This window comes from Pezoporus flaviventris, unplaced genomic scaffold, assembly GCF_033815535.1.
Source record: "Pezoporus flaviventris isolate CSIRO_AGI_PZ_B2104156 unplaced genomic scaffold, CSIRO_AGI_Pfla_v1 ptg000007l, whole genome shotgun sequence".
Taxonomy (NCBI): Eukaryota; Metazoa; Chordata; class Aves; order Psittaciformes; family Psittacidae; genus Pezoporus; species Pezoporus flaviventris.
This window is the reverse complement of record NW_026892555.1, coordinates 783,920-809,383: the sequence shown is the minus strand read 5'-3', so window position 1 is coordinate 809,383 and position 25,464 is coordinate 783,920. Positions and strand designations below refer to the sequence as shown.

At 49.7% G+C, this 25,464-nt stretch overlaps 1 protein-coding gene across 3 annotated transcripts in view; it reads left to right on the top strand.

Moving 5' to 3' along the window:
* RHPN1 (rhophilin Rho GTPase binding protein 1) overlaps positions 1-23,600 on the top strand; it is a 33,496-nt gene extending 9,896 nt beyond the window's left edge. For 2 of the 3 annotated variants that reach the window (XM_061447616.1, XM_061447615.1), the window contains 14 exons: positions 1,184-1,302; positions 6,862-6,990; positions 9,711-9,786; positions 10,169-10,246; positions 11,686-11,810; positions 12,105-12,271; positions 12,777-12,964; positions 13,094-13,250; positions 15,166-15,285; positions 18,115-18,309; positions 18,557-18,633; positions 19,810-19,956; positions 21,169-21,327; positions 21,447-23,600. In XM_061447616.1, coding sequence (XP_061303600.1) covers positions 1,184-1,302; positions 6,862-6,990; positions 9,711-9,786; positions 10,169-10,246; positions 11,686-11,810; positions 12,105-12,271; positions 12,777-12,964; positions 13,094-13,250; positions 15,166-15,285; positions 18,115-18,309; positions 18,557-18,633; positions 19,810-19,956; positions 21,169-21,327; positions 21,447-21,641 — 1,932 coding nt within the window. In that variant the 3' untranslated portion in view covers positions 21,642-23,600. The remainder of the gene's footprint in view (positions 1-1,183; positions 1,303-6,861; positions 6,991-9,710; positions 9,787-10,168; positions 10,247-11,685; positions 11,811-12,104; positions 12,272-12,776; positions 12,965-13,093; positions 13,251-15,165; positions 15,286-18,114; positions 18,310-18,556; positions 18,634-19,809; positions 19,957-21,168; positions 21,328-21,446) is intronic. The other variant, XM_061447617.1, reaches the window with a different exon arrangement.
* The last annotated feature ends 1,864 nt before the right edge of the window (positions 23,601-25,464 follow it).

Sequence of the window (25,464 nt, the reverse complement as noted above, 5' to 3'; positions counted from 1 at the left end):
TGTCTGAAGGGGGCTACAAGGATGCTGGAGAGGGACTCTTCATCAGGGACTGGAGTGATAGGACAAGGGGACATGGCTTCAAACTGAAACAGGGGAAGTTCAGGCTAGATTAAGGCAGAAGCTCTTCCCTGTGAGGGTGCTGAGGCACTGGCACAGGGTGCCCAGAGAAGTGGTGAATGCTCCATCCCTGGAAGTGTTCAAGGCCAGGTTGGATGGGGCTTGCAGCAACCTGGTCTAGTGCAAAGTGCCCCTGCCCATGGAGGGGGCTAGAACTGAATGATCTTAAGGTCCTTTCCAACCCAAGCCAGTCTGATTCTATGAAATAATGCCTTTGAGGAATTTATTTCAGTGCCTCAGTGGATCTTCATATGTTCTTGGAGGGATCTGCCCATGTTTTGCACTGATGTATGAAAAGCAGGAGGTCTCCATCCTCTCCTCTCCATCTCAACTGACCAACTATGTGCTCTCCCAAACAAGGTTGTTTTCCTGGGGGTTTTTGGTTGTTTGGGTGTATTTTGGGTTTGTTTTATCCAGGGGTCTTTTAGAGCCTCACTTCATCCATCTGAACCTCTCCTCAGACAATGGAAATCATTCGCTTGGGTAGAGCTTTTTGTGGCCGCTGGATTCAGAGACCCTCCTTGTTTCAACTGCACTGCCTGGGGCATCCCATAATAAACTTTTCCCTCCTGTGAGACAGAGGGATATTGCTGTCTGTCATTTCCTGAAGTCAGAGATTAAATGTGTTTCCCTGTCTGCAGAAAGAGCCAAAGCCAAGGAAGGAGGAAGGGATGGAATTCGTTTACTGCTTTGTGCAATTCATTTCTCCACCCCTGTGAACTCTTGACTTGCCATCTGCACTTGATCCCCTATAGCTGGAAGGAGATGAAAGCACTTATAGGCATGGGGTCACATCTGTTACAGAGCTTGAGGGTTATATAGAGCTCATCTGCAGCCCCCTGGGTCTTGTCTCATGTCTGGATGATAGGACATTAGGAAAGAGATGCTTAGTTCCTGTTCATGGTTGCATTTGGGAAGCATTTTGAGTAGCCTAGGAAATAAAACCCAACACATGGTGTTAAAGACTAAACCTTTTATTTCAAGTGCAATCCCAGGCTATCAAAGTGCCATTTCTAACCATAAAGTGGTGCTGGTTTTTTGGTGAGACCCTGCCCTTCTCTCTCAGCAGGGCTGTGACCCATTTGCGCAGACCCAACGCAGCAAACTGCAGCATCGCCGGGCCCGGATTAACCAGCAGATCAACAAGGAGATGAGGATGCGAGCGGGGGCAGAAAACCTCTTCAGGTGAGTGCTGGTCCCCAGAGCATCCCTCTGGCCCAGGAGGGATTTGCCAAGAGATAGAAATCCGTTATGTAGTGATGGTGGAATCCATAATTTCAGCATTAACTGCTTCCCTTGACGGTGGCTGATGCTGAAGCTGTGGCTGCCCCATCCCTGACAGTGTTCAAGGCTAGGTTGGATGGAGCTTGGAGCAGCCTGATGTAGTGGAGAGTATCACTGCCTGTGGCAGTGGGTTGTAACAGGATGAGCTTTCCAACCCAAACCATTTTATGATGCTGGCCCTTCCATGGCTATGGTTGAGGTTTGTTCAGTGTTCCCCAGGCCTTGCAGCATTCATCCTGGATATAGCTGCTTCATTCAATGCTAATGCTATGAATTTTAACAAAAGCGTCTAGTTTTAATGTCCTGCCAGACTGGTACAAAGCAGGGTGTGAGCAGATGGAATAATGGGAATAAAAGTTTAACTGGGTTTGAGCTTGGACTGCAGAGCTCCTGCCTGATAACCCCAGGGAGTGAGTCACATCCAGCTTGATTTCCAGAAAACCCATGCCAGTGCTTCCAGCAGAGCAGAACCTGAAAATTCAGGGATGTCTTTACATATGGGCATGGCCTTCACCTTCAACAGGCTCTTCACCCTGTCAGAAGATGCATTTATGGGATGGTGCAGCAGTTGGCACCTTTACATGGCTTTCAGATTGCAGCTGGACCAGCACAAGGAGAGCCTGTGCATTACTGCCTTCTGCTGTATAATGTTCATGATACAAAGACACAAATTTTGCTGCTATTTTACCTTATTTTAACCCAAGGATGACCTTTTTTGTAGGTCTTCTGTATATCTCATGTTCCTGTAGGATATTGGACCACATGGAGGATGGTCATGTCTTTAAATATAAGGAAATATCGTAAGGCTGCCCTATAATAGCCTTTTGGGGCATATTTTGCCAGTTTATTTTCTCCAATTAAATAACTGTTATATATGAGTATATATGACTATTCAGTATATATGACTATATATTGAATGATTTAACATCAGTGGCCTGGAATTGAAGGGAATATTGAATTCCATACTGAACCTGGAACAAGGGAATAATAGTTTTTCCACCAAACCATAGGAAGAAATGGTGCTTTACTGGTGGCTGACACCACTGGTGCTTCCCAGGGGAGGTGTGGATACAGTCCTTGCACACTACTGCTTCAAGCATGCTGCTATGCCTCATCTAATTAAACTGAGGCCATGAAATCTCATCATGTGCCTCTTTTTCATTATTAAAAGCAAATAATACGTAGGGGCAAATGTGCTGGCTCAGCAGAAATGTGCCTGGCTGCGGTTTGGGTGCAAACAGTGGAAATCATCACTACATGCAGGGGAGTGAACAAGAATGTGATGCAAAACACATCTTAATTACTCAGCCAGGGCAATGCAGTGATGGGGCTGCCCTCTTTTTGCTGGATCAGCACTTTGAATGTCCTTTGGGAGCAGCCACTTCTCCCTCCCTCCCACACGTCCACTTTGCGGCTGAGTGATAATGGGGGTTTCTGGGTGATCTGATGCCCAGAGCTTAGAAAATAGGGGAAATCTAGGAGGAAGAAGAATCAAGCTTGGGCCTGAAATTAAAGGCTGAGATGGGGGATATTATATTGTAATGTTTATTGCTTAAAACCTATAGACTCGAGTTGCAGGGAGAAACTTCCTTTGCATGTAAGTGCTAAATGGAAATGGATTAAAGCTGTGGATTGCCCAGCCTGAGTTTGCAGCTGAAACAAACCTAAACCAACCCCCAAATCTCAATGCTTTAAAGAAAATAACTTCCTGAACTGTTCTCTTGAGCATATCAGCCTCCTTTCCTGGGGAGGTTGCTATGAGTGTGGTGTTGGAACTAAAAGATACATGTGGTGCTTGCTCGGTGTGTGTTAAGAGGGGTTGTTTGCTGGATAAATAAAGGGGAAGAGGCATCAGAAAGCTTTTCTTTTCATGTTCTGGGATTGAGAGAAGCAATGGGGGAGATAAAAGTGTGGCAAATAAACCATTTCCATAATGAAATAAAGAATGAATCAGAAATCTTTGATGTTGATTAAGCAAACAATGATTGTCTCCATCAACCTCCTCTATGAAGTTACATAGGCTCTGTGTGCTCATATAGAGCTCAGTGCTTGCGCTGGATGGAGACCATGAGGTGCATCAGCGTGGGTTTGCACACAGAAAGATCAAGTGCTCCCCTAAATTCTCTCTCTGATAGGTAACTGTGCTCTTACTGCTTCATGTGGCCCTTGCAGAATGCAGACTGAAGTGCTCCAAAGTGATATTAGGCTTTCAAACCTGGTGCCAAGTCTTGGAAGAACTTGCATATACATGTAAAATACTGCAGAGCAAAATTGGGCTTTGGAGGGTGGTGTGTCCTTTCTGCTTCAGAACAGGGGTGAAAGCACTGGTCAGAAATATATCATGGATATGTGTAAATGTTACTCTGGTGCTGCAAATCAGCTATTAGTAATGTAAGAAATGAATATATAGAGATATATAAAATGGGAAGTTCAGGTTGGAGATAAGGAAGAAGTTCTTTACTCTGAAGGTGGTGAGGTGCTGGCACAGGGTGCCCAGAGCAGCTGTAGCTGCCCCATCCATGGCAGTGTTCAAGGCCATGTTGGATGGAGCCATGGGCAACATGGTCTGGTGTGAGGCATCCCTGCCTATGGCAGGGGTTGGAACTGGAGGATCTTAAGGTCCTTTCCAACCCAAACCGTTCTATGGAATGCTGAAGGATGTTTAAATAGAAGTGGCCACAGAGATATTTGGACCTGTTATGATTTTGCTTGGTTTAGAATAAAGCAAATGCATTGATCTTGGGAAAATCCCAGCAAAGAGGAGTCAGGGGAGGAGACACTAAAGGACCAGCATCTTAAAACCAGCTTAATACCAAGTCAAATGCACCGTGTTCTGTAAAAGCTGGGGGAAAGCAGAGCTAGTGTTGTTTTTCCTGGAGCATGGTTTAGCACTAGCAGCCAGAGCCCCTCTGGGCTGAGGACTGCAGCTGTCAGCTCTGGCTTATCTCTCCCCACTTTCCTTTGGAGCAGATAAGGAAGGTGTAATCAGCCTGGGAGCAGGCAGCTGAAATCAGTCCTTGCTGTTTACATCTCCTAATGGGCACAAGTGGGGAAGGGAGAGCAGGGTCCAGCTCTGCTAATGGGTGAGTACTTTTCTTATAAAGAAGGGGGTTTTGCACCCAAAACTGAAATTTTTCTCCTCAAACCTCACGTTAATCACTATTATTTGATGTGGATGAGCAGCTTGAATGCTCATAGCCAAAGCTGAAGCTGCACTGGAGGTGGCAGTGTAGATGGGCAAGGGGAAGGTTGCAGAAAGAGCAGGTTCTCCCCCTGTGCTGGGCACTGGTGAGGCCGCACCTTGAATCCTGTGTGCAGTTCTGGGCACCTCACTACAAGAGAGACATTGAGGTGCTGGAGCGGGGCCAGAGAAGTGCAACGGAGCTGGTGCAGGGCCTGGAGCACAAGTGTGATGGGGAATGGCTGAGGGACCTGGGGGGTTCAGTGTGGAGAAGAGAAGGCTCAGGGGGGACCTGATCACTCCCTACAGCTGCCTGAGAGGAGGATGGAGCCAGGAGGGGCTGGGCTCTGCTCCCAAGGAACAAGGGATGGGACAAGAGGAACCGGCCTCAAGCTGCACCAGGGCAGGTTTAGATGGAGCTGAGGAACAATTCCTTGCCCAGAGGGTGCTCAGGCATTGGAACAGGCTGCCCAGGGCAGGGCTGCAGTCACCGTCCCTGCAAGTGTTCACACACCGTGGAGAGGAGGCCTCAGTGCCATGGGTTAGTGGTGGCCTTGGGAGTGCTGGGGCATGGTTGTACTGGATGAGCTTAAAGGTCTTTTCCAACCTGGTTAATTCCATGATTCATCTGAGCAGGGTGCAACAGTGTAAGGAATTTTGCCTGGCCTCAGAAATTCTTTATGCTGAGGTGGTGAGGCACTGGCACAGTTTGCCCAGAGAAGCTGTGGCTGCCCCATCCCTGGCAGTGTTCAAGACCAGGTTGGACACAGGGGCTTGGAGCAACCTGCTCTAGTGGAAGGTGTCCCTGCTCGTGGCATGGGATGTGGGACTAGATGAGCTTTACGGTTCCTTCCAGCCCAAACCATTCCATGATCATATGCAAGGCAAGAGGTTCTTCAGGTAGGTTTGGATGGATGCACTTGGAATCACACAATTGGATAACTTCATCTCTATTTCTGAGTGCAACCAAACATTGACAAATAGAATCATAGAATAGTTAGGGTTGGAAAGAACCTTAACATCATCAAGTTCCAACTCCCTGCCACCGCCAGGGACCCCTCACACTAAACCATATCACCCAAGGCTCTGTCCAACCTAGACTTGAGCACTGCCAAGGATGGAACATTCACAACTTCCCTGGGCAAACCCATTCCAGTGCCTCACCACCCTTACAGTAAAGAACTTCTTACTTATATCTTCCTCTGTTTAAGTTTTAACCCGTTGCTCCTTGTCCTGTCACTACAGTCTCTAATGAAGAGTCCCTCTCCAGCATCCTTGTAGTCCCCTTCAGACACTGGAAGCTGCTCTGAGGTCTCCACGCAGCTTCTCTTCTCCAGGCTGAACAGCCCCAGTGTTCTCAGCCTGCCTTCATACGGGAGGTGCTCCAGCCCCTGAGCATCCTCATGGCCTCCTCTGGACTTGTTCCAACAGTTCCATGTCCTTTTTATGTTGAGGACACCAGAACTGCACACAATGCTCCAGGTGAGGTCTCACAAGAGCAGAGTAGAGGGGCAGGATCACCTCCTTCGACCTGCTGGTCACGCTGCTTTTGATGCAGCCCAGGATACAGTTGCTTTCTGGTCTGTGAGCTCACACTGAAGCTGGCTCATGTTCATCAACCAACACCCCCAAGTCCTTCTCCATAGGGCTGCTCTGAATCTCTTCTCTGCCCAACCTGTAGCTGTGCCTGGGATTGCTCCGACCCAGGTTTAGGACCTTGCACTTGGCATGGTTAAACTCCATGAGGTTGGCATCAGCCCACCTCACAAGCCTGTTGAGGTCCCTCTGGATGGCATTCCTTCCCTCCAGGGTATCAACTGAACCACACAGCTTGGTGTCATCACGCGCACTCAATCCCACTGTCCATGTCAGTGACAAAGATGTTAAACAAGACCGGTCCCAACACCGATCCCTGAGGGACACCACTCATCACTGGTCTCCAGCCGGACATTGAGCCATTGACCACAGCTCTTTGTGTGCAGCCATCCAGCCAGTTCTTTATCCACCGAGTGGTCCATCCATCAAATTGATGTCTCTCCAATTTAGAGACAAGGATGTCATGCAGGACAGTGTCGAACGCTTTGCACAAGTCCAGGTAGATGACATCAACTGCTCTACCCCTGTCCATCAGTTCTGTAGCCCCATCATAGAGGGCTACCAAATTGGTCAGGCAGGATTTCCCCTTAGTGAAGCCATGCTGGCTGTCGCTAACCAAATGGGTGCAAATAGAGGCACTGATGAAATGGGGGAGGTTTGATCCATGTTGTGTTATCTTGCAGGGCCACCAGTAACCACAAGGTCAAAGAAACAGTTGCCCTGGAGCTGAGCTACGTGAACTCCAACCTGCAGCTGCTGAAGGAGGAGCTGGAGGAGCTGAACAGCAGCATGGATGTGTACCAGAATGACAGGTACAGAGCCTATGGAGTGCAAAGCGCAGCTTTTTCAGCTGGCATTGTATTATTACTGCTACTAGTAGCTGATTTTTGCTTTTCCTGGGAGCAGGTCAGCATCTTTCGTGTACCTATTGCTCTGCCTCCTGCTCTGTACAGGGTTTGGCCCTCTGGTAATGACCACTAAGTAGTGGCTGAAGGATAGGGGAGGACTTGGACATGAGCCTGGAAGCAGTTTTTTGTCCTGGGAACATCAGTGTTTCATTTATAGAGCTGTAAGGAGACCCAATTCAACCTCTTTTGCTAGTAGATACTTAGATGTTTGGGGATGTATGGTGCATAGAATCATAGAATGGTTTGGGTTGGAAAGGACCTTAAGATCATCCAGTTACAAACCCCTGTGGCAGGGACACCTCACACTAGACCACATCACTCAAGTCTCTGTCCAACCTGTCCTTGAACACTGCCAGGGATAGGACACACTGGTGTCCCAAAGCAGGAGGAATAGGTTAGAAATGACCATCTTTACTTGTATCATCCACTTTCCTGAGCAAGAGATTTTTCCACCATGTGAAATAAGGTTTTTAGCGGACGAAACTCCACCTGAGGCACTGGAATGGGTTGCCCAAGGAAGTTGTGAATGGTGAAACACTGGCACAGATTGCCCAGAGAGGCTGCAGATGCCCCATCCCTGGAGACACTCAGGGTGAGCTTGAGCAGGGCTCTAAGCAACCTGGTCTAGTTGAAGTTGTCCCTCCTTATTGCAGGGGGCTAAACTAGATGACTTTCAAAAGTCCCTTCCAACCCGAACCATTCAGTGGTTTTATGACTTTATGTCCATCCACATGCTTTTCCCAATGCTTGCTCCTTTCTCATGGGAGGATGGTTGTGGTAGTGGGAATAGAAAGAGGTGCAAAGACCAGGAGAGCATCAGTGACTTCATCTTGTAGGTTACTGCAATGACATTAAATGTGGGACCAGGATGATCTTGGGGCAGAAATGAGTTAGGTTCATGGGATCTCCTATGGGGAATAAAGCCAAGTGAGCCCCATACGTCTGCCACCCTTGGGTGTTTGTAGTCAGAGGGTCTGTAGCCTCTGAATGGAATCCTGGATGTTGATGCTTCTTCTGCACTAGAAGCAGGGATGCAACATCTGTGTTGCATGCATCCTCCCAGAGTTCTTCCTTATCAGGGCTCAGCTTTTCTTACCTGCCTCTGGTTTGCCCTGGTTTAAATAGAAACCAGCAACAGCAGCAACCCCAAACCCCTGCCCAGGCCGAACAAACACTCCTTTGTTTGCTGCAGGCATTGGATTCGAGCGGAAATCTTGGTAGGGACAAACAATAATGGCTTTTCTGCTCTAATTATAGCTCTTGAAGCTGTTTATTCAGTAGGAAGGGATGAGAATGTGGGTGCAGCCTCCCTGCCCTGCTCCCCTGGTTTCTACAGCTTTCTTTGCCTCTTTTCCTCCCTGGATTAATGAGTGATGTGCTCACAAGTTAGCAGCAGTTTCTGGAGGGAAGGAGAAAGAGTTGTGCAAATCTGGGTTGGGAAGAGCTTGATCCTGCCTGACCCAGCTCCCATCTCACCCTGTGCCAGACTTCCTTGTCTCTTTAAATTAGGCCAAGTGGCCAAGGATTCAGTAACGTGGCTCAGTGATAGTATTGGGGGCATCCCCAAGGGATAAATGGGTATGAGGGAAAGCATTTGTGGAGCAAATTTGAGCTGCAGGTGCCATGTTCTCTGTCTTTGTGTACAGGAATTGGGTGATGGGTCCAGCTTGTAGTGATAGGACAAGTGGTGATGGATTCAAACTGAAACAGGTTGGTGATAAGGAAGAAGTTCTTTACTGTGAGAGTGGTGAGGCACTGGAACAGGCCGTCCAAAGCAGTAGTAAGTGCTGCATCCCTGGCAGTGTTCAAGGCCAGGTTGGATGGGTCTTGGAGCAACCTGGTCGAGTGTGAAGCATCCCTGCCCATGGCAGGGGGTTGGAACTGGGTGATCTTAAGGTCCTTTCCAACCCAAACCATTCTATGATTCTTTGAAGGGCTGTGAATTGCATGCTGCAGGCTCTGCTCTTCATACACACGATTTCTTTACCTGTTGGCAGCAGAGAATCAGAATAGCTGCTAAATCCCCTGTCAGGGAGAAGATGGTCCTTTCTGGCTGTGGTTCTGCAGCTCTTCTTCCTCAGTGCTGTACACCTGCCCCGTTTTCATGCTGAAATACAAACCACTCCCTAACTGGGTGTTCCCAACGTCATCATCATCTTCAGGGCTTTACAATATCAACTGAGCTCTGTAATAAGAGCTATTAATAGACAATTTCTTTTAATAGAGGTAGAACATGTCAATATCAGGCACAGTGTGCAGCCTGAGCAAGGCTTTATCAGCACCAGAGCCCAGATTAGCACACAGGAGTGGGTGAGTCCATGACCTGTGCCTGGTTACCAAGGTATTAAAGCAGCTTCATTGCTGGAGCTGATTTTGTGGCTGTTACCTTTGTTAGGGAGTGACAAGGAGAAGCTGGAGGAATAAGGGTGGTAGGTTCAGGTTCTATTCTTCTCTTGTGCTGCCATTTCCATTGGGAAGAGCATCCTTCTGCTGTGCAGAATTGAGTCCTCTTCTAGTTTTAGCACAAACCCAGGGCAAAGAGCTGCTTTATTTTAGTCCCTGACACAAAAGGTCTCTCTAAGGCTTTTAAACCAACCACCAAATATGTTGCTGACTTCTTCCAGTGAGTCCATCAGCGTCCCCATGATCCCTTTGGGTCTGAAGGAGACGAAGGAGCTGGATTTGCTGACACCACTGAAGGTGAGCATCAGGGTTCCACACTCTTGACGTGATGGAAGATGATGGAAGGGAATGACTGTGCACTTTGGGAGATATTTCAGTACATGGGGATTGTTGGGTGCTGTAGAGGAGATGCTGCAGCAGCTCCAAAACAGTTTCTGTCTTGGAAGAGCTGCAAAACCCCAAGTTTATGTAGAGGAGCTGGACTTACAAAATGGGAAAATGGGAGGTGAGGGTCTAGAGATATTGAACACCAAGAGCCAAGCAGGGAGGAGTTGTTTTTCACTTGTGGGGAGAGCTGGCAAGTTGCTTATACAGAACAGCCCAAAATCAGCCTTTAAATCATGCAAATCTGTTTTAAAGGGTGACTCAAGGTTTTCTCTTCTCTTGTTTCCCCATCCAGGATTTCATCAGTGAACACTATGGAGAAGAGGGCATCTTGTTTGAGAAAGAAATCAAAGAGTTCATGGAGCTGAGACAGGTTGGTATCTTCAATTACAAAGTCTTGCTTTGACTTGTCCAGAAACACTTGTTGAAGGTGCCACATTTTGCTCCAGGGGTCTCCTCATCCTCTCTCCAAGCTGCATCCTTATCCTTCTGTCTTAGGGTACAGGATTCCTACACTAAGCACCAGTAATCATTTGTGACTGTTCACCCCAGTAAGGCCAAACAACTGCTCTCTCCCCAGTTAGCATCTGGAGAAGGGGAAATGTAAAGCAATCCAGTAAAGGTGGATTTGCTCCTCTCCTATATAACAGCTTTTGTAGGTTATTTCATGTTTTGCCTTTGGTTCAGGAGACTGGAAATAAAGAGACTGGATCAAGCCCTTATGAATGGGCCTGATCCTGCCTTTAGCCTGTGGGAGGGGAACCCTGCAAAGCCAGAAAATGGCAAAAGGCCTGTCTTTAACATTAGTTGTTAGGAGAGCTCTGACCCTCCTCGCCATGCCAGGTCAAAAGCTCAAGGGCTTTTATTAAAAGCATAAATCCTATTTCTTCCATGGCATTTATTTCATGAGACTTTGTATGACTTTCTTTTGAAAACAATAATAATCCCAGCCTGATTTAGATGAGCATCACATCCAGCACAGCTCTCAGGCTGCTGGCTCCAGGTTTGGGCGCCCCATCACCAAACTGGTACCTCCCCAAACTTTCTTGCAGCTGAATCTGTGCCGTGGGGCTGCCTCCCCCTGCTGCACAGCATCTTCACTGCATTTCCCCCTGTGCTGGGCACTGGTGAGGCCGCACCTTGAATCCTGTGTCCAGTTGTGGGCCCCTCACTACAAGAGAGACATTGAGGTGCTGAAGTGGGACCAGGGAAGGGCAGTGGAGCTGATGCAGAGCCTGGAGCACAAGTGTGATGGGGAACAGCTGAGGGACCTGGGGGGTTCAGTCTGGAGAAGAGAAGGCTCGGGGAGGAACCTTATTGCTCCCTACAAGTGCCTGAGAAGAGGATGGAGCCAGGAGGGGCTGGGCTCTGCTCTCAAGGAACAAGGGATGGGACAAGAGGAACCGGCCTCAAGCTGCACCAGGGCAGGTTTAGATGGAGCTGAGGAACAATTCCTTCCCCAGAGGGTGCTCAGGCATTGGAACAGGCTGCCCAGGGCAGGCTGGAGTCACCATCCCTGCAAGTGTTCACACACCATGTAGCCGAGGCCTTCAGTACCATGGGTTAGTGGTGGCCTTGGGAGTGCTGGGGAACGGTTGTACTGGATGAGCTTAAAGGTCTTTTCCCACCTGGTTGATTCCGTTGATCTAATCCTATTGATTGTATTGATCTGATCCATTTGATCGAATAACTCAGGTGGAGTTTTCCCCTCCCTGGCCTGACCAGCATGTGCAGCTCCATAAATCCATCATTTCCTCTCCCATTTTTCTCTCTCCCTTTCCCACCCTCATGTCTCCTCTCCCATCGTTGCAGGCGATGCGCACCCCAAGCCGCAATGAAGCTGGGCTCGAGCTCTTGATGGAGTATTACAACCAGCTCTACTTCCTTGACAGCCGTTTCTTCCCTCCCACCAAAAGCCTGGGTGTCTACTTCCACTGGTTGGTGCAGTTTTCCCCATCCCCCTTAGTGAACTGTGAGTGGGGGGGGGGAGCTGGGATCAAGCCTCCACGGTGGGATTGCAGCCTCTGCAGCAAAGCCAGGGCTGGTGGACATAAGGATGTGGGTTTGCTGTTGCCATGGGTGAGTTGATTAGGGGATGCAGGGGAAAGAACACACCCTATGGGGATGAGCTGTGATGGGAACAGTGGCTTTGGGCCCATAAAGAACACTGAAAACCTTCCAGCCTCCTTCTCCGTGTGTAGTAATGGGCATCCAACTCTTCCCTTCCCCAGGTACGACTCCCTGACTGGGGTCCCATCCCACCAGCGAGCACTGGCCTTCGAGAAGGGCAGTGTGCTCTTCAACATTGGAGCTCTGCACACCCAGATTGGAGCACGGCAGGACCGTGCCTCCCTGCCAGGGCTCAACCAGGCCATCGATGCCTTCCAGAAGGCAGCAGGTACGTGGGTTCCCCCCTTTCCTGGCTCTCTGAGGGCAGCATTTCCCTGGGCTGGGAGTATTCCACACGTGTGCAAAGAGGGATGAGGACAGGGCATCTCCAAGGGACCACAAATCAAGTACAAGTTGGTACCATGCTGCTTCTGTGGGTGATGAAGAGAAGCTGGGATGACCCAAGAGTCACTCAATGTGGCTTCCACACAGCTGTAGGGATGTTCCAGCTGGGAACAGGAGAGATGCTGATCTATCTGCAAGCAGCTGGGAATAAAAGAGACTCCAACAACTGTGGTTACCCAGGCCTTTGGAGAAGAAAGATGTGGGCACAAGGATGGTTTAGATAGCAAGGGAGGGACGCCCCATCTTTTTACCCACTGGTTATAGTGAGATGTTTCTTGGTTGCTGGCTCTTCTTCTCCTGTGCTGCTGGTGGGGAAACGTCCGTGGTCCAATAGCCTGACCCTCCTGCTTATAAGCCCCGTGGCTACCAGGAGCTTCTCCTTTGTGCAGGTGCCTTTAACTACTTGAAGGAGAACTTCTCCAACGCTCCCAGCTTGGATATGAGCGCTGCCTCTCTGAACATGCTGGTGCGGCTGATGGTTGCCCAGGTCCAGGAGTGTGTCTTTGAGAAGATGACGCTGCTGCGTGCCCAGCACGACTTCCTCACACAGCTCCAGCTCGCCCAGGAGGCAGCAAGGGTGAGCACCATGGGGAGGAGAGGACTTGGTGGGGATGTTACCACTGGAGAGGTTCCTTCTGTGGCCTGCTGTCACTGTCTTTTGATGGATGTCCTACGTCTCAGCCCATGTTGTCCCTTCTACCCACAGGTAGAAGATGTCTACTCTCTGGTTCACCAGACGATGACGCAGGCCCACGTGAAGGATTATGTTCCCTTCTCTTGGACCACCATGGTCCATGTCAAATCGGAGCATTTCAAAGCCCTCTCTCACTACTTTGCTGCCATTGCCCTCTGTGACTGCCCTGGTGAGTGTTACATCTCAGAGGCAGCTGCCTGCTCAGCCAAGTGCTGGCTCCACGTGATAGCCTCTTGTTTAGGAGGAGGGGTTGCAAATAAAGAGGTGGAGACATGCACAGGGTAGATGGATACAAAACCTAAAGTTTTTGGGATGCTCTGCGCTGTTGATCTTGCCTATTGACTCAGGGATTCATGCATATGGCAGATTTCCCCCATACTTCTGGTTTGCACAATGCTTGCTAAGTCTTCCTAAGAAGGTGAGCAAAAGAGGTGCTGTCGAGATGTCATTTGCTGTCCCCTTTGGGACTGGGTGGGTAAATAGGGGGTCAGCTACCTGTTGACCATGTGTGTGCCCATGTTCTCAGCTGGGTATCCTCTGGGGCACCCATTACTTGTGCCAGGACAGCTGAGGGCTTCAGAAATGAAGATAAACCCAGAAGAACCTTGAATTTAATGGCTGGTTGTTCTGGGAATCCCATGGTGGTGAGTACTGGCAGTGGGGTACATGTGGCTGTGATGGAGCCAGGCTGATATGGCTTCATGGAGCCAGCTGGAGCATGGATATAGGATCCAACCCATGCTCTCCATTGCACGATCACCAACACCCTTACAAGCAATTTTGGGTCAGGCAGAGGATCTGGGGGCAAGCAGGTGATGCACACACTGTGACCTGTGGAGCTGACCCATCACTTGATGAGGTGGCTGAGGCCGGGCTGGAGGGTTCTTGGGGGATGGCTGCCAAAGCAGAGCTGTGCCAGTCATGGGGAGAGCTGCCAGTGATGGTGACTGCTGCCAGACTTTCCCTGCATCCTCCCCCATTCCAGAGCCTGTCCAAACCTTGCTGCAAGGCTTGTGTCATGTGGGTGTTGCAGAAGCAGAATTGAGCTGCTGGGGCAGAGCTGGCAGACAGTGAGGTGCAACTTAAAGACAGAAATGGCAGAGAATGGTGATGGAGCTGGGTTTGATGTGGGGTTACAAGGGACAGGGCAAACCTCTCCCCTAACATTTGGAGGCTCCTGGTAACCTTAATGGTGAAGGAAACACAAATCTGGTGGAGATGCAGAATTTGTGTGTCTAGGGATTGCTTATTGCTGCATCCAGAGCAATGATGTTGAGATCTCAGCTGCTTCCTCACTGCCTTTCCCTGACCCCTTGTTCAGAATAACAGATCTTTAGCTCCCATAACCAGCTGGCAAGAAACTCCTTAAGCTGCAGTTTAATCCCCCAGGGGTGCTGCACAGGGAGAACCAGTTCCCAAGCTTTGTGCTCTTCCTTTTGGACCAGGAGATCCACAAAGGTCCTTGGGAGCCTTTTGAATGCACTTTGTGCCTGGGGAAGGAGGCTGCCATCCAACCCTGAGCTCCCTGTGAACCAAAGGGGATTAGGAACAGGTTTGGCTGGAAATAAGAGTGTAAAAAGGACACATACAGAGCCCAACATGGTGCTCAGAGCTCTGAATCCATCTCAGTTTCTCCATTGAAGGACCCCTTTGGTTGTACTGCAAGCTTTGTGCTCATGCAGGGGTCCCAGGTACAGCAAGGAGGGCTCAGCTCCCAGGTTATGCTTTGGTCTACCCTGCTGTTGTGCTTTAGTTGTTGCTTCCATGTCGCTAGCCTCCAGATGAGGAAAACCCAGGGCTCTTTATTTCCAATCCTGCTTCCAGATTGGAGCAAAGAAGGGAAGGGGTCAAAAGAACCAGATACTTGTGCTATGCCTTAAGTGTGATAACTCTTCCCTCTCCCCGTCAGTGATGCTGTGGCTGTCGCAGGCTGTGGTTGGAAGTTTGGCTGCTGCTGAAGTTTGGGGCCATGTGAACATGGATGTGGCTTCATTGTCCTCCTGTCCCCACTGTCTCAGGGGTCTGGGTGGTCAAGCGGTGCCTTGACCTCTCCAAACTCATCCCCTCCCATCTGTTTCACACAGTGGCATCTGATGCTGAACTGCCAGAGCAGGAGAAGGCTTTTATCCAGTTCCATGTCACCATGCCAGAGGGACCATCACTCCGTGTCCTGCTGCAGGACCCTGAGGAGAGGAGGAAGCTGGGTAAGCACATTGATGGGGGCAAAGCCCCCAGGGCTTGCAATGAAACCTTGATGTATGAGCAGTGAGCCCCACAGTAACCCTATTCATGGATGCATGGTCTTCACAAAGGTGTGTGATGAGCTGTTGTGGGGGGTTTCTCCATGAAAGTACATAATGTTGAGGCTTTCTTTGGGAAGAGCCTTTCCTGGGAAGGCAGGAAAGCATCATGGATCTCTATTAGGGTGCTGAGGACCAACTCACATTGCTTGCACCAACTTTTCCAGCCAAGTTTAACAGTAAAACCTCAGGCACAAAGATGTTCTAAGCAAGGTAACATCACCCAACACAGTGTGGAGAAATCCACAGGGACACAGAGATCCTGGAAGCTCCTTGCTGCTGACTTGGCTGGATTACAAGAAGACACAGCAGATGCCAGGGGGTGGCTTTTTTAGCTGCATCAAAAGGTTTGGGAAACAAAAACTTCCTCCCATGTGGATTTTCAGCTTGAGGGACAAAACCAGAGTGTTGCTTATTCAGCTTAAGTCATGATTTGGCAGCTCCTCCCCAAGGAGGCTGAAAGGAGAGCAAAGCTCAGCACCCTGGTTTTTGGGTGTCATCTGTTTGCCTCCCCCATGAGCTGCCTCCTGGTGCTCTTTCCACTCATTGCACGTGTGTGAAAGGAGACAGGTCCCACCAGGAAGGAGTTTTTATCACATCACCAACCCCAACAAAATTCTCCTGGCTGCTTGGCCAGATTTACTGCTGGGGATCAGAGGTGAAGGACATACAACGAGAGACTCTTTATACCCCCAAACCAGAGTGTTATGGTAACACCACCCCAACACCCTCAGCTGCTGTCATCTGGTGTCTAGAATCATAGAAGGGTTTGGGTTGGAAAGGAACTTAAGATCATCCAGTTCCAAACCCCTCCCATGGGCAGGGATGTCTCACACCAGACCATGTCACCCAAGCTCCGTCCAGCCTGGCCTTGAACACTGCCAGGGATGGGGCAGCCACAGCTTCTCTGGGCACCCTGTGCTAGCCCCTCAGCACCCTCACAGGGAAGAGCTTGTTCTTTATATCCAACCTGAACTTTCCCTGTGTCAGTTTAAACCCATCACCCCTTGTCCTATCACTACAATCCCTGATGTAGCCCCCTTCAGACACTGGAAACTGCTCTGAGGTCTCCATGCAGCTTCTCTTCTCCAGGCTGAACAGCCCCAGTGTTCTCAGCCTCTCTTCATGTATGATATACATCAGCCCAGCTTCAAGCTCTACCTGTGTTCTTGTTGAATGGAGCTCATTCCCAACATCTGCTGGTGAAAAATGAGCATGCAGCCACCAGCCTCAGCTCTGGGTTTGGTTTATAGTAAAGGAAGAAGCTTGTGGCACTAAAATCATCTCTCTGGAAGGATATTTCCCTCCCTCTTCCCTTGTCTCCTGGTCTTACAACATTATGTTTTCTCAAACATAATATATTCCCACATCTTAAGCAGGGTGGAGCCATGGACTTCCATGCCCAACCTCCGTTCCCTGTAATCTCTTGGAAATCCCAGGACAGTCACTAGATAGTCATTAAAACCTAGTTGCTTTCTTGCTGGCAGTGGATGCTTTGATAAAATAGGATTGATGGATATGATACAGTTTTAGGGGGAATCTTCCTCTCTGTGTTCTATTCAGCCTCAAAATACTTCCTCGAATGCGACTTATGGAGGAAAGTGAAGGTCTTGAAGCCACTGCCTTTAGTCCACATAAACCTGGAGCAAACCCCATCATCTCCCTGGAGAAGAGAAGCTGCGTGGAGACCTCATAGCAGCCTTCCAGTATCTGAAGGGGGCCTATAGGGATGCTGGGGAGGGACTCTTCATTAGGGACTGTAGTGACAGGACAAGGGGTAACGGGTTCAAACTGAAACAGGGGAAGTTTAGATTGGATGTAAGGAGGAAATTCTTTCCTGTTAGGGTGGTGAAGCACTGGAATGGGTTGCCCAGGGAAGTTGTGAATGGTCCATCCCTGGCAGTGTTCAAGACCAGGTTGGACGAGGCCTTGGGTGATATGGTTTAGTGTGAGGTGTCCCTTCCCATGGCAGGGGGGTTGTAACCGGATGATCTTAAGGTCTTTTCCAGCCCTAACTATTCTGTGATTCTATGTTGCCACCGTGTGTCCTAACCGAGAAACGCAACAGGCACCCGGGTTTCTATGATACGAGTGCGTAGACAGAGCTTTTTTGGTAGTTTAGCTTATATAGCTGTTTTCGTGGCTGCTTCGTTTCCATGAGGATAGAAAACGCATTGAAGGCAACTTAAGAGGAGCAAAGCAAGAGCAGATGCCGAAGAGGATGGCAAGCAGGACCTGCGGGGCAATGAGAAGGCTTTCCTTAGCCTAGAAAAGAGGGAGACGTGTTGCATCTTCCCGAAGCTGTCACCAGGAGGACAAGGCTTGATTGTCCTTCGTGTATTTGCCCTCCCGTGGGATGCAAGGTGCCGGAGAGAAGTTAATTTGCAGAGGAGATTGAGGTTAAAGCATTAGGAGGGACTTTGGGGGTGGCACAATGTGGTGGCAGCTCCTTTGCTGCTTGCTTTTTGGGAACATCTGCCAGCTCCGGCGCCGGGGGAGTGAAGTAGGTCACCCTTCAAGGTCCCTTCCCAGCCCTACATTGGGGGCTCGAGCTGACGGCTGGGACCTACTCCATTTAGCAGCACGTTGAACGCCTGGCAGGCTGCAAACGTGACTGGGCTGTCCCTGAGTCACGTCGGGGTGGCACAGCCCTGGGAGCTGCTGTCATCCGTAGGCAGCCGAGAGGGAACAGCTCCGCTCCGCTTGGGCTTAGATCTCTCTGCTCCTTTGCAGGCAAAGCGCATCTGAAGAAAGCCATCATGAAGCACGAGGAAGCCATGAGGATTCACGGCTTGTGTAAGATCCTCAGGAAGATGGATATCCTGCAGGAGGTCCTCTCCTTTGCCCACAAGCGTTCATTGAGCAAATACTCTGAAATCGACCATGAGGAGGACTTCTTTGAAACTGGAGATGCTCCAGATATTCACCGTAAGTGAAGCTGAGGTTGCATGGGGTGGGCAAACTCCCATGGCGAGTTTGGGGCATGTTGCTGGGGACCAGAGCTCCCTGTCATCACAGGTAGGAGCCTGGCTCTGGGTTGCATGTCTGGCAGCTGCCTGAGCACGTTGCAGCTCTTATGAGTTGTAAAATCCCTCTTCAGGGAGCACAGTGTAGAGGCAGAAGCTGCCACAACTGCCTGACCACAGTGTATGTGCTTTCCTCTCCCTTCTGCCAGCCAAAACGCACCAGAAACCAGAGATCAAACCCCCCAACTTCTCCCAGGTGAAGGTGACCGACCTCTTCCACAGGCTGGTACGTACAGCTATGGGATGAAGGGTGCCTCATGGGAGCAGACATCTCCTCCTCCCCTGCATGCTCCGCTTGCCTGGTTTCCTTCCTCCCCTTTCTTTCTGTCTCTTCTCCCTCTCTGGTGCAGCCGTTGCACCCATGGGCAGCTTTCCAAGGAGGAAAAGAAGGCAGGGGCATGTGCAAGAGGAGGGTTAGGGTGCATGGATCTGTCTTTGTAAGACCTAAATGGGTCACAAAGCTCCACCAGTGCCCAGTGGAGCAGCACAGGCATTTAGGGTGGGTTTTGCCTGAGAAAGGACCAAAGGGACCCTTTAGAGGAAGCTTTCTGGGGGCAGGATGATGCCAGCTGAAAGGCACTAGGAATATCCCACTGGACCTTTATATCCCTCCCCTCTTTAGGTTTACAGGGTCCTGGGGAGCAGAGCTGAGCTTTGCGGCTGCTATGGGACCTGATTGTGCTGTCCCTGTGCCCCATGCACCCCAAGGGCTGTGCAGCACCCCAGGGAAAGGTTGGTTGAACAGCCCCAAGACAGGCAGGTATATCCTGCTCCTGTGGGAATAAAAAAGTGGGGGAAAGACAGGAAGATAGGATGGATTTGGCCGGATTTGACCACTACCTCACACCCTGCCACTGGTCCACCCTAGTTAGGCTGCATCCCCCAGAGCCAGGCAGCAGGGACAATCCTCACCACCCATCATGCCTCCTTGGGTACTGTTGTTTGTTCCTAAATAGGGGAGTTAATAAGCCAGGGAATTAAGCTCTTCCCATCAGAGCTTTATGTTTTCTTTGCTCCAGGATTATAGTGTCTAGATAGATACCAGCTCACTGCTATGCCTTGCAGGAGTGGGGCAGTGCTGGGAGAGATGTCCAGACCTTATCTCTGGGCAGAAACCTCTTAAGCTCCTTCCCAACCTGCACAAAGCTACTGCTGCTCGTAAAACCAACATCTGGCATGGGCTTTTAAGCACCTCTAGCTTTATAGTGCATAAATCTACCTTTTGGGTGTGCAGGAAGTGTAAAACTCCGGCCAGGGTCCAAATCACATCCTTTAAGAAAAGCAAAAGATGCGCTTTCTTGCTCTGCCTCCTCCCCATCAGTGGGTGTTTTGCAAGGTTGCACGTCCCCAGGGTGTTGTTCTTGCACCAAAATGTTCTTTCCATCTTTCCACCTCATCCCAGGGGCCCCTTTCAGTTTTCTCAGCCAAAAACAAGTGGTACCCAGTGCGGAGAGTCCATCTGATGAGAGGAGAGAATGGGTTTGGATTCACACTCCGAGGAGACTCCCCTGTCCTCATTGCTGGGGTTATCCCAGGGGGCTGTGCTTCTGTGAGTACCCCAGGATCTTCTTGTCCCCATGGGGATGCTGGGATTGAGATGTCAAAGGATACCTTGAGGGGTATTGGGGTGGTTTTAGGTCTTAACACTCAGTTGATAACTGCATTGGTGTGCTGAGGTGGAGACTCATCCCTGTCAGATCTCAGCCTGGGGCTTGCAGGTGGGTGTCAGGAAATAATTGAGTTGTTTTTAATTCCTTAGGAGACAGCTAAGGAAAAAAAACACAGAGATTAGCTCAGTTTGTAACTGCTGGCAGCTTCTCTTTGGCAAGCACCCAGCTCCCTTCTCCCCCATTTTGGGACGTGACAGTGGATGGAACAAGATGGCAAGTCTGAAACATGAGTTAGAGCAGTGAAAACTTATTTCTGGGCTTTCTGATGTATCAGGGGACGCTTTGTGTTCCAGCAGAAGCTTTCAGGAGCAGGCTGGTGGGATGTGCAAAAGGTCTCCCTCTTCCCTCAGCACTGTTCAGCATCAAGTCTGCCATCCAGAGCCCGGCATCTCTGTAACAACATGCTCTTGGCAGCAGGATTTCCCTTTTTCGGGAGACTAAATCTTCTCAAAGACCATATGTGGTCCATATCTTGTCTCATGGGCTTTATTGCACTTAGCTGGGGTGGGATTGGACTCCAGATAGACATCAAAATGTGGTTGTCCTGCATGGATAAGCTTCTAAACCTCCACTGCAGCTGGCCTGACATGTGCTGGCTAAGTTGCTTCTTGCTCTGATGCTGTCCCCACAGCCCTGAGCTGCCACGTCAAGAGCCTTGTTGATGCATTGATAGATGAAGGGTGTGCAGAACCTTGCTGAACCTGCTGTTTTCTGAAGGATCAAGGCTTGCAGGCAATATTTTTTTATATATATGTAATTTTTTCTGTCGACCTGCAGCATTTAACCTTTATGAGAGTCAGAGCTGGATGCTTTTTTTTGCAAGGCTGGATGTTGATTGTGGTCGTCTCCAGCAGCAGCAAAAGAGGTGCTTAGTCTCTAGAGCATCCCACACGCTGCAGAGCAGATGTAAAAGCTTTAGGATGATGAAGGCATTGTGTGTTTTATGCTGTAGGTGGAGGATGGACCCCAGCCCTCCTTGTGGTCCGTATCTCTGTAGGACTGGCACCCATGGAATGGGGTGGATGTCAAGCAGACCACATGCAGTGACATCCATGAGCTCAAACATGTGCATCTTCTCTCTTTCCCTACAGGAAGCTGGGTTGAAGGAAGGAGACTACATCATCTCAGTGAATGGCAAGGATTGCAAGTGGTCCAAGCATGCTGAGGTGGTGCAGCTGCTAAAGAGCACTGGGGAGGAGGGAGTGGAGATCGGTGTGATAACCCTGCAGGGCTCGGAGGGACCGAAAGCTGTAAGTCACATCCCAAGCCTTAGGTGGGAAACACAAGAGGTTCCCCATGCTCCTGCTGGCATCTTGTCTGCAGCTCATGTGCTGTGCTGTCTTCATATCCCTCTCTGCTTCCCAAACAGGCAGACAAGAAGGCAGCAGCAATGTCCTCGGGCAGTGGGGTGCTGAAGAGCAACAAGGAGAACAGCCGGAAGAGCCTGATGAACAGCAAGAGCGCCAGCACGCTGCTGGTGTGGAGCAAGAAGAGCAAGCGGAGCAAGAAGAGCACCTACGGCATCCCCTTCACCACGGTGGGAGACAACGAGGTCATGTACTGAAGCAGCTACAGGGTTAGTTTGTGTCCTACCACTCCAGGGCTAGCTGCCCATGAACCCTTGCAAGCACTGGGTGGCCTCCAGGCTGTGCTGGTGTCAGTGCTGCAAGGAACCCCCCTGTCCCAGGGATGTGCCGCTGGTCGGATCCTCTCCAAAGAGGCGAGTGATGCACAGCACCAGCTCCTCCATCTCCCTTCTCCTGTGTTAAACCATCCTCAGCCTAAACAATACGGGGAAACACTGATTTATCCTGGATTTTTAACTTTCATTTTGCTCTTAGGGGGGACCTGGGGGGGAGCTGTGCTTCAATATAAAGCAGGGACTGGTTTGTGTCTTCTGCTTGGTGCGAGGAGCAGCCAAACCAAGCCCCAGCCATTAAAGCAAAAGCTGTAACCTTCTTTAGCATCTCCTAGGCTTTCTCTGCAAGGTAGAAGGTGGCATCACTGCTCACCAGGAGCTGCTGGCAGAGCTGAATCCAGTTCCACCTTCAACTCCCCTTTTTCAGGAGAGAGGATAGTGTGGGACTTGTGATCCCATTGTGGGGTCCAGCACAGGCAGCAGCGGGCTGCGCATCTCTGCCATGATACCAGTTAGGGGACGTCCCAGTGGCATGGGTTGAAATTAGAATGGTTTTGACCATATTTTTAGTGCTTTTTTTGTTTGTGTTTTATTAATAACCACCCAGGTTGGTGCAGCAAATGCAGCTCAGCTGCTTCTTTGGAAGAAAAGGGAAAGACTTAAGGTGCATTTGTCTCGCTTCTTTTAATCAGTAGACGTGGATTGCCCTAAATATGTGAGTAGATTAATAGCTAAGAGTCTTGCTGGGTTTTTTTTTTTTTGCTTGGTATGAGATTAAAATTCCAGGAAGATAGCTCCTCCAGATTATTAAACTACTAAATTTGTGCTAGTATTGGATCTTGCACACGTTGCTAATACCCTAACACTGTGCTGTCAGCATTCATACCGGAGCTGGGCTGATGGATACATGCATCTTGGTAATTGTACTGGAAACGCTGGGAGACTCTGAATACGCTCTTAGATATATTGGCACCATTTTCTCCATCCCATTTCTGCCTCGTGCATTATTTTTCTGAAGGCTAAAGAGCTGTCTGCTCTTCAGTGCTTGGATGATCTTGGTAGGTATAAAATACCCTTCAGAGATGCAATTGTATTTTTGTACTTTTTAAGTGGTGACACATTTAGTTTAAAGGAGTGAACGTGCAAGGGATATCATCACGAGTGCATCCCCATGGGGTTGTATCATGACTTCTTGGTGGCACAATGCCCGAGTGCTGAGCTTTCAGCCCTGGTTTTAGTTAGGGAGAACTGAATAACGGAATCATGGAATGGTTTGGGTTGGAAAGGACCTTAAGATCATCTAGATCCAGCCTCCCTGCCGTGGGCAGGGATGCCTTACACTAGAGCAGGTTGCTCCAGGCTCTGTCCAGCCTCGCCTTGGAGCGTTCACCACTTCTTTGGGCAACCTGTTCCAGTGCCTCACCGCCCTCCCAGTAAAGAACTTCTTCCACAGGGCTTCTAGCTCTGTATTAACAACCAAGAAGCCTCTCTATAGACTGAGACATCATCAAACCGGATTAGAGATCCGGCTGCCACCATCTGGTGCAGGCAGATTTCCTGCGTCATCTTCCCAGCTGCTTGAGTGCCAAGGAAGGCGGTGGGTTCACAGGAAAGGCCACCTTCCTGCTAAAGCATCCCAGCAGCATCTTCCCTCTCATTCTAAATGTGTTGCCAACAGGGACATCTTGGAGCTGGGGATGTATTTATTTAGAAGCCTGCACGTCGCGTTTCCACCCGCATCACCCAACTCCTCCATTGGCATCAGCGGAGGGGTCGCGTGTTGTGTGAGTTGGATGATTTCCCTAACACCAGTGGTTTTGTTTTGGTTGATTTTGTACATGGACTCTCACCTTTTATGGATTAAAAAGCACTGATTCCAAAACACTTTGTAGTGTGCATCTCTGTTGTGAATTACTACGCAGGTGGGGATCGAGGTTGGGCTTCCAAATGGGTCATTTTTTCACCCATTTTCATTTGGATCACTTAAATCTGAAGCTGTTGAGGTTTGGTGAGATCATTTGGATCTCATACAGCCTGACCCAAAGCAAACCAAAGTCCTAAACACCCAGATTAACCCTTGGTGAGACATCGTCTTCATCTCCAGCATGGTGAAATGGGAGCTGGGGCTTTGTCCCGTGAGTTATTCCATGGAAGTAATGTGGAAGGTGAGAAGGCTGGGTCCACTGGGGGCTTTTCTCCTGGATAAAAGGAAGGAAACTGTTCAAGAAAGTCATGTTTGCTTCTCACAGCAGGGTTGTGTGAAGCAAACTTGGTGGGATTTGGGGTTTCTTTTGGTTTTGGGTTGCCAAAAAGGGTTTCCAAACCTCTTGTTTTTGGAAGAGCACATCAATGGGAACAAAGGCATCAATGGAAACAAAGGCATCACTGGTGCTGGAGGAGCTCATGGGTAGCTGACAAAGAGCAATGCCTTGACATGGGAGACCCCCCCCCCACCTTTTCCCTTTGGAGTCAAGTGTTTCAATGGAGCCCAACTCTCCACCATCCAGGGAGGATGACCAAGCCCATAGGGCTGTACCATGGGTCCTGGCAGCACACAAGTCCTTGGCTCAGCGAGCATGCACCCCATGGGAGATAAAAGGACAGAGTAATTCCTCTTTGGAGGCACAGAGGTGCATTTAACCCCCCTTAGATGGGACTGAACCAGGGTGAGTGCTTTCAACATTGGGTTAATACACAAAAGGATGTTGGGAGCCTCTTTCTCCTGTCTACCAAACCAGAGTTAAAGCATTATCTGCCTCTTTTATCACATCATCTTGTAACTGAAGGTGTTTTCCCTTCCACCAGCCCTCCTGTACCCAGCTCCAACCTCAAAGCCACCCACAGGGAGTCGTTCTGCTGCAGAACATCCTTTTCCCACCTACGCTCAGTGGCTGTGGGAAACCCGTGACTCCAGCGCCGGGATCACCTCCTCCTCTGGTGACGTATTTCAGATGAGATCTGTGTTCCATCAACAAGAGCCTGGTGTCTCCCTCCCTCTATGCTGAGAGGGCACGGAGCTGGATCATTCCATGCTTTGTCTTCTTTTCCATCTTGATCAGGAGGTGAAAGGGTCCTGTAGGATCCTGGTGCTGGGGGTCAACAAGAACCACTGCAGAAATAGCTTTATTTAACCAGGGGGCTGTAGTGATAGGACAAGGGGTAATGGGTTAAAACTTAAACAGGGGAAGTTCAGATTGGATATAAGGAAGAACTTTACTGTAAGGGTGGTGAAGCACTGGAATGGGTTGCCCAGGGAGGTTGTGAATGCTCCATCCCTGGCAGTGTTCAAGACCAGGTTGGACAGAGCCTTGGGTGACATGGTCTAGTGTGAGGTATCCCTGCCCATGGCAGGGGGGTTGGAACTGGATGATCTTTTGGTCCTTTCCAACCCAAACCATTCCATGATTCTATGATTCTATGAATTTGAGGTTTCTCCAACCTCTGTCCATGCAGAGGGGAGCTCCAGGTAGGCTCAGGAGCTGAGGCAATGTGTAATGCTCCTCAGTCTGAGCATAGCATCATAGAATGGTTTGGGTTGGAGCGGACCTTAAGATCATCCAGTTCCACCCCCCTGCCATGGGCAGGGACACATTCTACTAGGCCAGGTTGCTCCAAGTCCCGTCAAGCCTGGCCCTGAACACTGCCAGGGATGGAGCATTTACCAGTTCTTTGGGCAGCCTGTGCCAGTGCCTCAGCATCCTTACAATGAAGAGCTTTTTCCTTATATCTGACTGGAGCTTCCCCTGGT